This window comes from Xiphophorus maculatus, chromosome 11 (assembly GCF_002775205.1).
Source record: "Xiphophorus maculatus strain JP 163 A chromosome 11, X_maculatus-5.0-male, whole genome shotgun sequence".
NCBI classification, from domain to species: Eukaryota; Metazoa; Chordata; class Actinopteri; order Cyprinodontiformes; family Poeciliidae; genus Xiphophorus; species Xiphophorus maculatus.
In genome coordinates, this window is record NC_036453.1 from 24,765,319 (window position 1) to 24,778,369 (window position 13,051).

At 41.2% G+C, this 13,051-nt stretch overlaps 1 protein-coding gene and 2 non-coding genes across 7 annotated transcripts in view; all 3 read left to right on the forward strand.

Annotated features, from left to right (window-relative positions):
* The window catches only part of abr (active BCR-related), a 129,196-nt gene that overhangs the window by 111,899 nt on the left and 4,246 nt on the right, over positions 1 to 13,051 (forward strand). For 4 of the 5 annotated variants that reach the window (XM_023342263.1, XM_023342264.1, XM_023342265.1 and 1 more), the window contains 3 exons: positions 11,604 to 11,663; positions 11,978 to 12,087; positions 12,171 to 12,310. In XM_023342263.1, the coding sequence (XP_023198031.1) occupies positions 11,604 to 11,663; positions 11,978 to 12,087; positions 12,171 to 12,310 (310 nt within the window). Of the gene's footprint in view, positions 1 to 2,721; positions 3,311 to 11,603; positions 11,664 to 11,977; positions 12,088 to 12,170; positions 12,311 to 13,051 lie in introns of those variants that run through there. The other variant, XM_023342267.1, reaches the window with a different exon arrangement.
* Positions 8,384 to 8,456, forward strand: trnav-aac. Its single transcript has one exon. It is a non-coding gene; the product is annotated as a tRNA-Val (tRNA).
* trnav-aac lies at positions 10,623 to 10,695 on the forward strand. Its single transcript has one exon. It is a non-coding gene; the product is annotated as a tRNA-Val (tRNA).

Sequence of the window (13,051 nt, forward strand, 5' to 3'; positions counted from 1 at the left end):
TAACGGCAGTTTAAAAACAAAAAACAATTTGAACTGTGGACCAGTTCAAGATTAAGAATATGCAAAAGATCAACTACCTATTAAAACTGTCAATATTTATCTTATGCTCATACTGTGCTCCTTGGTTTACCCTGCTCTGCGTTTTCACACTTAATTTGTAGAATGATATTTAGTTTTGAAATGGTTCAGAGAAACATTCATGTAATGAAGTGTAGTATTTTCTACCTCATATTCACGCTGTCAAACAAATCCCTTGTGAACTGATGGAGGTGAAATCACCGAAGGTACTCCCCACTGATCTTACTGATCTTACATTTTCTGTGTAATCCACTGAAGAACTCTGTGTCTGTGCTTTTAAATGTGGTTCTAGCTGTTCTTTTTCTCGTTTCGTCCCTATATTAGTCTGGTCGATGGATGCTATAATAGCACGAACCATTTTCAAATAAAAACCCTTAAACATTTATGAGTTGCCATATACAAAGCTATTCCAGCGTTCCCATTCTCTCCCATCTTACCCCAAAATATCTCCCCGATCTCCCTGTGGGGTTTTTTTTCTCCCATTTTCAAAACATGGTTTTCCCAGACATTCTTTCCAAGTTGTGACGCATGGAGTGTGTGTGTCTCATAACTACGGACCCCATGAGTTAAAAATAATCTGTGCTGAGGGGTTGGCTGAGGTCTGCTCCACAACAAAGCTCCACCTCCCCTCCTCCACCTTCCCCTCCAGTACGCGGAGTCAGACGTTCACGCCTTGCCTCTTGCCCTTTTTATCTTTTCACTGTTTTATCATCACCGCAGAAGACACGCTAACCCACATGGTTTTATGCTGGGTTTTGTACAGTCTGAGGTTATCCAACACGCCCTGTGATGACATAATGAGTCAGGTTCGGTACTGTAAGGATAATTACTGCTGACTGAATATTAAACTTAAACATTTCTTCTATTTTAGAGGAAGAATCGACTAAAAGAGAATCCAATGATACTCTAAGATTAAATGATAATATACATCCCCTATGTAAACAAAGCTGATAGTGATTCATTTATTAAATGAAAGAAATTCTGTGTTTTTCTCTACTTATCTGAGGCTCCTCTATGAATCAGTGAACGATCAGCCGGCAGATGTCTGCGCCGACTCTGAATCACAATCATTATCCCTTTAAAATGCATCCTCGCGTATATAACCTTTCCAAAGCTGAATATCTTTCCACTCTAATTCCAGCAGGTTGGGACACAGAAGACAGGGAGGGAATTTGACAGGCACACACACATTCCTTTGCTGCATATCGATCCAAAATGTAGAGGGCTCCACGTATGAGCGGTCAACTCGGCTTGTCCTGTTGAGTAAACGTGAAGATTTGATCTCGCTGAATGTCTTTGACTGACTTTCCAGTGTCGACAGGCAGGCTTAGGGGAAAGGGTTTTGGTGGAAAAATGCATAATAGTCAGTGGTAAGACAAAAATAGAGATATTAGAGATATGCCAAACAAGGCACATTAACAGGCACACAGGGTGAAAATGGTGGAAAAGAGGATTAAGGAGAAGAGAAGGAAATGCATTTTTTATAGACGTTATTAGAGATTTGTGGCGGATTTCTAATCTCTGGTTTTTGTGTAGATCTGAATTGCTGATGACACATTTTTTTTCCAGCTTCTCTACCCTGACCTGTCATTAATCTTTTTATATTCGGAGCAGCAGAGGCAACGTCACACTGTGTGTGCGAAAGGGCAGTCGCTCCAAAAACGGGCTTTACAAAGTTGAAAATAAATAATAAGCTATAAACATGTTTAGCATATAGTTAGTTTCACTCGCTAACATGGTGGAAATATTTTTAAATCCAGCTTGTTCAATGACTGACAGGGAAAAATATTGTAAAAGAATAAGACGGCTTTTTCTCTGTCCAGTCCTGGTCACTTTGCTTCTTCACTAAAATGTTTGGTTACAAGCTGACATGTGGCTGACATCTTCCTTGTTGTGTGCAAAAACCTTCTTGTTATTTGTTGAAAGTCTTGCTCTCCCTTGCTCATTCGCAGCCTGAATAAACCACTCACTTGTTTTAATATATTATAAATAGTTACGTTTTCCTCTCAAGTTGCTTTTCACCACTCAGTTTCCTCTGACTTAATTTCTGAACATCTCACTGATACTGAAAATGGCTAACTTAGCGGATAGCATTGTGCTGTGTTGTGCTACTTATAACCTGTTCAGTTTAGCACAATTTCTGATTAGGAATAAATGTGTTACATGAGCGTGAAACCTAATAAAGTAGAAGCTAAGGGTCAAAAGCGCATACGAATTCAATAAGATGCTAAAACCACAGCGCCATCTTGTGGCCTGGCATAGCCACAGCTAACTAAACGTGGAACTTTTTCCCCAGTCAATATCCGAAAACCCTGTTGGCGGTCTTACCTCAGCCTTAAGAGTTTGGCTATAGATGAACTCCAGAGTTGTTTAGGATTTAATTGCTTGTTGATTGTTTTTAATATTCATTGCCCTTTTTTTCTCATATTATCCACTTCCTGTGCAGCTCTGGAAAAAGTTGACCAGGGGTCAAAGTACTAACCAAAACACAGCGAAACATTTACCAATCCCTCCCTCTCTCTCTCCCTCTCCTGTGTTTCTTTCTCTTTTCATTCCTCATTGACTGTTTGTCCACCCCTCCCCTCTCTGGAGGAGTGTCCATCCACATCTGGAGAGGCAGCTCGGCTCCTGGAGCTCATTCACCCCTCCTGCTCGGCTCTCCCTCTCCCTCCCTCCTCTCTCTGTCTCTGCCTCTTGGAGCGCTCGGTGCCTCCGTTTGCCGTGGTGGAAGTCAGATTGCACAGTGAGGAGATGCTGGCGGCTGACTGTGAAGCAAACTCACAGAAGCAGGATCCTACCTGGACTTTTTATGAGGCTTGTCGAGGAGGTCATGGCAGCAACCAGCTTTCCTTCTGCTCATCATCTTTTTCCTTTTTGAATTAAAAAGACTTTCCTTTTTTATTCATCGCTTCTCGGCTCTCCAGCACCTGGTCTAACCGTTACGGGTTACGTGGAAATCCTTCCTCCAACCCCTGCCTTCTCCTCAAGCTCAGCACTTCCTACCACCTGCATTTTTTGGAGGAAGGGGAGATTCGACGGCTTTGGGATGACGGAGATCCTGGTGTCGGATGTAAATTTGAACTCTATGTGCGAGCGTCTGGAGCAGCAGTGCTGCGTGGACCAGAACCAGCACAATCTGTCCAGCCAGCCCCAGACCCCAGTGCTCAAGAGACACTCCAACACGGGGGCCAAGCTATGGGGCCGAGTTCGCAGCAAGCTGCTGAGACAAAAGGTCTGACATGCGTACACAAGCTGTTTTCTTTCTGCTTTTTATCTTCTCTTTGCTGCATCTGTCCCCCTGCATTCATCACGGTGTCACTTCCATCTGTTGGTTCAGCCTCTTTTTTATTCTCAGCGCATATCTGTTTGTTCTGTCAGTGGGGAGTTGACTCTTATCTGATGGCTCTATATGTGATGGATGGTAGTGATGCTAACACTGTGACCTGGTTAGAAAAAAAAAGTTTTATTTGAGAGGATTGTTGCAGGAAATTGCTTCAGATGGATTTAATATCCTGCAAATGAGGGTTTGTGGAAGATGACTTTATTGCTCTCTGTAAGAGGTATAATCACACTTTCTTGAGATGGAATACAATGTTAATGTTTCAAGACACAGCACAGAAACCGTGAGAGCTTATAATTATTTTCCTGGATTATATAATAACCTAATCAAGAACGGAAATCTCTGACCTTCTCATTTATCTAATCTTTCTGCCACCTTGAGCTCATCTCAGCCTCTTTTTTTAACTCCCACCAGTGTCTTTTGTCCCTGTAATTTCCTGCTGAAGACAAAACAAATGAGTGACTCGATGCGTCTGAGATGTTTCGTAGTCAAAACAGCTCCCTCCGCTGTTCATTTGAGATATTACCCTGTGCTTGAACTGATGAAGTTAGTATTTTAATATCGTCTTTGACCTGCAGTCACAGAATTTGGCCTGTTCCAATTTTTCTATAAAAGCTGTAAGAACATGTTCTTTAAAAAGCACTGATTTCTAATGTTTTTGACCTTTTCTTCAGGTATGTAATAATACCCATGTAAAACAGACATGAATGAATTTGATTTTTGACATTAGCGTGTTATGCTAGTAATTAGCTCAGTAAAGAGCATTGTTAAAACAGCCATCTTTGTTTTCTTTGCCTTAGTCTTCCTTGAATGGGTTTGAAAGTTTATGGATATAAAAAGACCAACTTTGAGGTAGTCTGTTTGGTCTTCCTGTTATTTGCTGAAGTCTTGCTCTCTCTCGCTGTCACAGCATGATTTAAATTAAGACATGTCAAAACATCCCAGAGAAGATTCATTTTCAAATAGCTTACCATATCACTTTACCTCCTCTGATTTTGTTTTTCAACACCTCACTGATACAGAAAGTAAATGACTTTGAGTCTTCTTATAGTACCAACTTCCACACCAAAGAGTGTTGAAACTGTTGTTGCTGGGTAGAATGTAGGCATAGTGTATTGTAAAAAGTCTAAAAATGGACAAATTCCTGTCATCAACCTAATTCTCAGTATAAATTACACAGACACAATTTGCAAATCATGTTTTAATTTGCCCAAATACAGTTTCAGGGCATACAAGTTTTATTGTGGCGCACTTAAAATGCAGGATCTGAATCATGACTTGTTCTTTTTTAGCTAAAGAGAAGCTGCTTTTTTTTGGGAAGCTTTTATTTCTTGCTTCTGAATTATCACATGCAAGCTCTGATTATATGCAAAGCTGCTCACGTGCCCCTTCAGCTATGACTAACTGAGATATAAAATTAGATGTTGTGAGGCAGTTTTGCTCTGTATTAGCGCATGTTTATTCAGCAGTCTTCACCTCATTATGAGCGCATCGGCAGAATTTCTCCTTTGATTTAGTGTGCATAATCAGCCTCTTCAGCATCTGCATCCAAGCTGAGACTTTACCTGACCTCTAATGTCTTGAATTATTCGATAGCTTCTTTAGGAACACTGACCGCTGTCAAACTGAGAGGAATAAGAGAGGGGATTACACGTTAAGACCAGCCTTTACTGAATTGACCCATAGGTCTGGTATTGATTTCTTCTTCTCCTCTCACGTTGTTTTCTCAGTGTCAGCAATAGTATATAAAAAAGTGATTCTCTAGCATAGAGTAAAGCTGCAGAAAAATCTCCCACTCACCCACCATGTCTCAAAGACCCCATTCATTTTTACAATCATTCATTCATTTCAAAGTAGATTTATTTTTTTATTCTTTGTTGGTTGAGTAAATTTGTGTTGCACTAATGCACAGTTGCCTTTTGATCCTATCAGTGTTTATACAATTCTCCCTTTATTTTTCCTCTATGCTGCCTTTCTGCCCCTATATAACCGGGATCTCTGTTTGACGGCAGAGATGAGAGGATGTTAAATCATCTGAGCGCATCGCTTGAAACGGCAAAATAACAAAAGCCTCCAGGGTGTTTTCACGAAGATATGAAGCGATTAATGTATTTGTTTTTGTCATATTTACATTTAAAACCCTGAATGCCAGCATTTTTGTAACTCTACAGCCCCAAAAAATTTACCAAAATTGCAACAACAGAAAAAAAAAGAGCAAAGAAAGCATCAATGTGATTACTGAGCAAGGCAGGTGAAGCAGCAGACATTATTGCTTTTTCTCTTTGGGTGCACCTATGGCAAGCAGCATGTTATCTAATTTCTGTTCAGAGGAATCTGCATGAGAAAAGATTTGCGAGGGCACGGAGGAACACCGGGGAAATGTTCTTCCTGCTTCGGCTGACAGCCGAGCCTAATTAAGACTCAGCGAGATGAGATGGGAGGCTGACTTAGGAACACTAATTGGACTGGAACCAGACGTCGTATACCTCACGCGTCTTAAGAAAAGAGCAAAAGATGATGAAGTAGCTATAGGTCGGCTCTTTGCTGGATTTTTTTTTTTTTGGTTTGCTTGACCACCAGAGAGAGGAACATGTAGCCATTATCACCTGCCCTCCACCTCACTCATCCCTCCTCTGCATTTTAGTCCTCATACAAATTTATATTCTTCCATTTAAGTATGTTCATTAGTGCAGATGAGATATTAGGGTTTCATCCTTGCTCTTGCTTAAAATGCCAGCCAGCCCTTTAATGGCCCTTTTATGTAGGCCACATAAATCTCCGTCTGTCCCCACCGGCGGGTGTAGCCCTTTATTGGCCCCCATCTATCCCCTCCCGTGTGCTGCGTTGTGATTGGTTAAATGAGCTCCGAGAGGTCAGTAAAATATTCTCATGCTGATACTTGGTATAACCTCCTGGCTTCTAGCTGTATGGCTGAAAGCATGCAGGTTGTCTTCTGCGTCTGCAGGATGACGAGTAGGCATTGATCTTCTATGTAGGTGGTGAGGGTTTGTGTTTCATTACACATTGAAACAGATAGAGAGGCTTTTATTTCACCGAACCTCAGGGCTGAGATGAAACTTTGTGCAAACTGACACATTATATTGCTTATGTGCAGTTAAAGATGCCGTTTTTACTTCCCTGGAAACTCGTATAGATCATCTAATTGCTTCCATGTTGTCAGAGATAAGGATTACAGATCACCAGAAAACCGAGGTAATGGGCTCAGCGTTGTATTATGCCGTATCCCCAAAAGATTGTGCAGATCTGCCCATCTCTGCAGATCTGGCCAAAGAAAACATGAGGCTTTATCAGGGGAAATGAAACACTCATATCGATCATCTCTATATCACAATAAAACCTGTGTGTTCTTTCTCAGGTAAGGCACATTAAATCAGGACATACTTGCTCAATATAACAATCTCACAGTAAGGGTTTTATGTTGAGTTTGAAGAAGTTACATTTGTGACGACTGCATTTGCAAAACAGAACACAATACTGGGTTCATGAAATGGGGTCATCAAAATTTTCTTTCTTACAAACAGAATGCAGGGTTCTCAAATCACAAACTTTGTCTTTAGACAAACTGTAATCAGTGTAGAATAAATTAAAGTGATTCTTGATATGTGTAGACTGTGCGCTGACCGGCATTAGTGGGATACACTCACCAACTTGACTTGATTCTGCGCTGATTATTCCAATCACTAGTGTAGAATAATTTGATACAATTCTTGATATGTGTAGAATATGCACCATTCTGCATTAGTGGGATACATACATCAACTTGACTGGAGTAAGACTGAAAACGGTTAGTGCCAACACTTTACTATGCTGGCAGAGTTATTCAGGAATGATCTCAGGCTTTACTCACTGGCAGAAGGTTGCAAGAAAGTGCTAATCATAAAAAGAAATCCTTGATGTATTAAAATATTGTGTTTTGAAATCATTATATGAAACATTTACTTAGAACTCTGTCATTAAAAACTATTGAAGCTCCTTTATTCTGCTCTTATTATGAGATAATCCCTGCTCAGTGTGCTGCAGAGCTTCTACTCATCTGGGCTGCAGGCAGAGTCGTCTTCCAGACTTATAGTGCTCCTCCGTAAGCTTCTGTTTACTGGAAGTATAGGCAGATTCCATACACTGAATGTGAAGGTAACAACTCTAAAAATCACAACCATCAGTTGTTGGAAAATCCCTGTCCAGTGGCTCAAATGTGCAAGTAAGAAGGCAAGGCAACATGGCAGCTGAGCTGAACGCCTCCCGTGGCGCTGATGCCATCATCAGCTGTGTAGTAAAAAGACTCACCACTGATGAGCATGTAAGCAATATGCCTAAGTGACCAGGACGTCTAAATATAGTCATGCTCCTTATATTCCACGGAGCAAACATACTGCAGAGTGATGTTCTAGCTGAGACCCGCTGCACAAACACTTCCTGTAATCCTGCTAAAGCCAAGCAGGCGTGCAGTTTGCGCGCGTTCTAATTAAAGAACTAATAAAAAGCTCTCTGCTGCTGAATGAATATTTAATCAGCCAGAGAGCAGGCACAGGAAAACTGTGATTAAACACAAAGGGGGAATTAAAGCAGCAATTCATTATAATTTTCCTGCAGATCAAAGGATCAAGTTGTTCTTTCTCGAAGGTTGTCAACAGCAAGAAGAAATAGGGTGATTTATTATGGGTAGTGTTAATTTAATGAGGCTGTCGACCTACAGTCATACTATTACCTCTCATTACTTACACAAAGTTACTCCTTTTTGTTGTTTAACAAGAGAGTTTAACACCTTTTTGCGCTTATTCCCCGGAGAATTTGTCCACAGCATGTAAATACTGCAGGGGAATCCCAGCAGATTGATACCGGACTTAAAGTCTGACCACGTGTTCTCAGAGAAACTGTGAAGTCTCCAGGCGTCACAGTGCTGCAGCTCTGAGTAAGAGAAGCAGAGGGGGAGGGGGCAGCCAGCCAGTTCCCGTAGTGTAGTGGTTATCACATTCGCCTAACACGCGAAAGGTCCTCGGTTCGAAACCGGGCGGGAACAGCCTTTTTGTCTCTTCCAGCAGCTTGTTGAAATAATGTGACTGTGATACAGCGCGACTTATGAGCTTTGTTCCGTGCCTGCAGATCAGTCCGACAGCATACACGCTTTACAACCTGGCTAACAGATAATATTCCTGCTTGTGTGAAAATGGCAGAGAGCTCAGACAGGAGCGTGAATAGATATAGAAATCAGGCATGGATTTTCTGTAATGTCTACATGTGGGCTGGATCATGTGGATGCTTCCTGCTGAGCACACCGAAGGGCTGAAAAGTGAAGGGAAATATGTGAGGTCAAGTTTAGGGGGCCGTGTGCTCACATGTAAGTAAGTAGGGTTCACTGTAAGAGCAACACATGGTTGAAATAAAGCTAATGCACTTATTGAGCACCTGACATGACTAGAACACTGAAAATCAGTGCACACAGCTGTTCTGTAGGTTTAAAGGATTTCTTTGCTTGTTTTAACCTAAAGAATTGTCACTCTTAAGGACATACTCGCCAAACATGAAGCAGATAGGTCAAAATCCTTAGGAAGAGTTTCCTCAAGTTCGACATGTATTAAAAGTAAGAAACGGCCAAAAATGACCCTTTGACCCAAATGGCCGACTTCCTGTTGGGTTTAGAATATACCTCCAAGAGACTTTTACCTTGTTTTAGGCGGCTCTATCTATGTACCAGTTTCAGCTCTCTAAAATTTACCAGTTGGCCTATCTCAATTTACGGGGCGCTAGAGAGCCGTTTGACCATGGCCATTTTTAATTCCATTGAAATCCAAACTTTTTACAAGGCAGACAATTTTCATTACATTTGGTGAGTTTTTGAATATGTTGAGACCTCGGGGAAAAAACCCAATTAATTTAGGAGAAGAAAAGTAAACGTGACAATTGGGTTAACATTTATTGCATCAAAATCAAAAACAAATTCTTGAGCATGGCTAAAGCAGTGCTAGGCTAAAGATTCAAAACATTCTCTCTAAGCAGTTGTAACTTGTATTTTCTTTGACACTATTTAACCTTTCACCTCAGTCGTAAAGCTTTCAGCCTACATTTGCAGCTTGAAGCGGAAATGGCGTCAAGATAAATCAAAATAGTGAGTTGTTTTTTTCTTTTCTTAAGCTATGGCTAGCCAGTCCACACAGATGCACTATTTAAAAAGTAACAGTTTTGAAGTTTCACAAAAATAACTAGTGTGAAAAGAGTTGCTGTTTCAATCTTCAGCATACATTAAAACAAAGTCATTTTGCTCCATGCATGCCCGCCGGGTCAAAGTAAATCATTTCCCATAAAAGCCAAGAGAAGGCCAGTGGGTCAAGTTCTTCTCTTTTTAATAAAGAGAAGCCCAGTTGGGAGATGCAGATCTCAGAAGGGTCACTGAGTGCAGCCACTGCCTGTAATGGATCCTCTTTGTTTTTACAACCCTGTTTGCGTACATTCATATTTAATCGGGTTGCTTTAAAATGAGCAGAGAGGAATGGGGAGAAAATCTATGAAAAGAATTGTTTTCCTTGAGTCTCCAGTGAGCCACAGGAGGCGTTTTCAGTGCGTCCCGCTTCCCTTCCCGGTAGTAGCCGTCTACAGACCCAGTCGTGGTGATTACCCATCCTTTGACACAAACTCCCACCCTGCTGGGAAAATAGCCTGGAACAGTAATAGGAATGCATGAAACGAGAACTAAATGGCTCCTTTATGAGCTAATGAAATGCACTCAGAGAGGATGTTTAATGGTGTGCAGAAGTGTAATAACATGACTGCGGCGTGCAGATGCTGAAACCGACAATAAAAAAGTACTTAGCTGTTTTGGCCTCATGCAGAGTGCACAGACTCCAGGAGGCTTAAAACAACACCAGCTTGCCCTCGCTGAGGTCTCGAAGGGCTTCGTGGGGCGAGAAGTTCAGACTCGGAGAATGTATCGAGGAGCAGGCCAAGTGTCTGGGCCAATCTGGAGCTTTTGTTGGACCCCAGAGAGACCGCCGAGGGGCAAGTGCTGGAAGCACGGCGGAGATGGCATCATTCATTCCTAAAGTAGGAGCTGCGAGAAAGCAGTTTTACCCATCGCAGCTGACTTAGATTTGATGCAGAGGACACGCAAAAAGCAGGTCAAAGGTTATTTCTCTCTCTGAGCCTTCATGTGTCCAGTAAGAGAAGCAGAGGGGGGAGGGGTAGCCAGCCAGTTCCTGTAGTGTAGTGGTTATCACGTTCGCCTAACACGCGAAAGGTCCTCGGTTCGAAACCGGGCAGGAACAGTCTTTTTTTTTTTTTTTTTTCGCAGCACAAATTAGCACTGCAAATATCACAAAATCTTACTGGTGTATTATTGGTCTAGTTTCTAGAGATAATATCTTGAAGCACTTGGAATGAGACTGAACCAAATTTTAAGTAACTTTTCAGCAAAATGTATTAGCTTGTTTTAAGTAAGTTACTCCTTAATATTGATACATAAAAGAACTAGTTCCACAGATTATTTCATATTGTACTTGAAATAATTTGCCAGTAGAGCTAGCTCTTTTTCATCAAAATTAAGAAATCTTGCTGGAAAGCTACTTGTAAAAGTTTTGTCTTATTTCAAGTGTGCTAAGATATTGGCACTAGAAACTAGACTAAAAATACCTTATAAGATTTTTTCTTTTGCAGTAATTTGCTGTTTAAAGCAGCAAATGTTTAATAAATTATCTTTTCTTCTTCACTAGGAGAAGATTCTGATTCTTAAAAGTTACCGTTCAAAAACCTAATAAAATATTTCTATGGGGTTTTTAAATGATTCTTTGGATTTATGGAGCATAAACTAACAGTGCTGCCCAATTCAAACATGTTGCCGCACACTTTCAGTCAGCTGGCGAAAACAAGGCTACTCGTTTCTTTTTTTGTTTGTTTTTTGAGAGAGAGATTTAGATGTTCTGGTTTATGTGAATACATTGATACTGTGACAATGTGTTGCTTTTTCTCAAGATTAGCATGCCACGAGAGTCTAACATCGGTTTCTGTGGACAACTTTGTCATTCTTTTCAGCCAGAATGTGGCGACGTTATCAGCTCTCCTCTGGGGAAAAATGACCACATGGATTTAGTGATTTGCCCATATTTGGTAAAAAAAAAAAAAAAAAAAAAAAAAAGAGCAGATTTTAACTACTGCGTTTGTCTTTTGTGTCTTTCAGCTGGACCCTCAGACTGTGCAGTCCAAGAATTGGCACATGGACGTCATCGAGATGAATGGGGTAAGAATTACGGCAAACTCCTCTTTAAAATTAAATTGTAGCAGTACTTTGTGATTTATTGTGTTCAGCAAAGGCAGCTCCACTGATTAAACTCTGTTTTAGCGCAGCTGTATTTCTGGCCAGATCCACAGGAAGTGAAAATGACAGCTGGATGCTCTGTTGAAGCCAAACAGATCATTTTACTCCCAAACAGATCTGACTATCTGTATGGCTGCCGTAATAACAAGAAACAGAGCAGCTCTGAGATGTTTGTACAGTTCCGTTTGTGTGTCTGAAGGAGTCATTTTACAGCATATCTGGATCTGAATCTGCAGATTAAGGTGGAATTTTCCATGAAGTTTACAAGTCGGGACCTCAGCTTGAAGAGAACACCATCCAAAAAGCAGAGCGGGGTGTTTGGAGTCAAGATCAACGTGGTCACAAAGTAAGCACTGTGGCTGCCTAAGTCGGTTGTCTGGTTTCTAACCTGCTCGCCAACTGAGAACTAACCGTGGTGATCGTCCGCAGGCGCGAGCGCTCCAAGGTGCCTTACATCGTCCGCCAGTGCATTGAGGAAGTGGAGAAGAGGGGGATTGACGAAGTGGGAATCTACAGGATCTCAGGGGTGGCCACGGACATCCAGGCCCTCAAATTAGCATTCGACACAAGTAAGGCCTCCACTTTGTTTCCTAGCTCTGTACCACTAGGTCTGAAACCCACAGTGTCTAAATCCATCTCACTGACCTCACTGTAAAACTGAGCGTTGACTCTAGAAATAGACCCCTTTTCTCCATATGGTCCAGGTTTATGCTCATAAACTCTATAAGTATGTTCATTTCCTGTTTTTGGACAAATGATGCAAACCAAGCCTCACCACCTGTTTATTATGATACACAATATCATAATATTGTGTATATTATGATACACACAAACAGTTTGCAGTAGACGGACTATGTATCTTAGGCAGTGTAGAGTTTTAATTACAGCAATGCATCTTACCAAGCAACAAACAGCCAGCACCACAATGCTGAAAATGTCCTAAATTGATTAAACAAAATGTAAGTTTTCCTTAAATATGTTATTCACGTGTCTTAAATTTGGTCATGACAGGAGTATGTAATCTCATATATTCAACGTATACGTAGTTTTTTTTTTTTTCTTGGAACTTTTATGGCAAGCAAAAGTTTGAGTTGTGCACATTGTGTGAATCGAGGCAATTAAGGCTAATGCTAGCTCTGCTAATATAGCCTTACTAGCTTTTTTGCGTCTATCATGGGGAGTCGACACAGGAGCAAATGACAGCAACTCGCAAAAGTCATCGCCGCTCTGGGTGAAACCCAACACACGGGACGCGACAGCGACAAAAGTTAAACATTTTTCAACTTTCCTGTGTCGCGTCACTAGCCCGA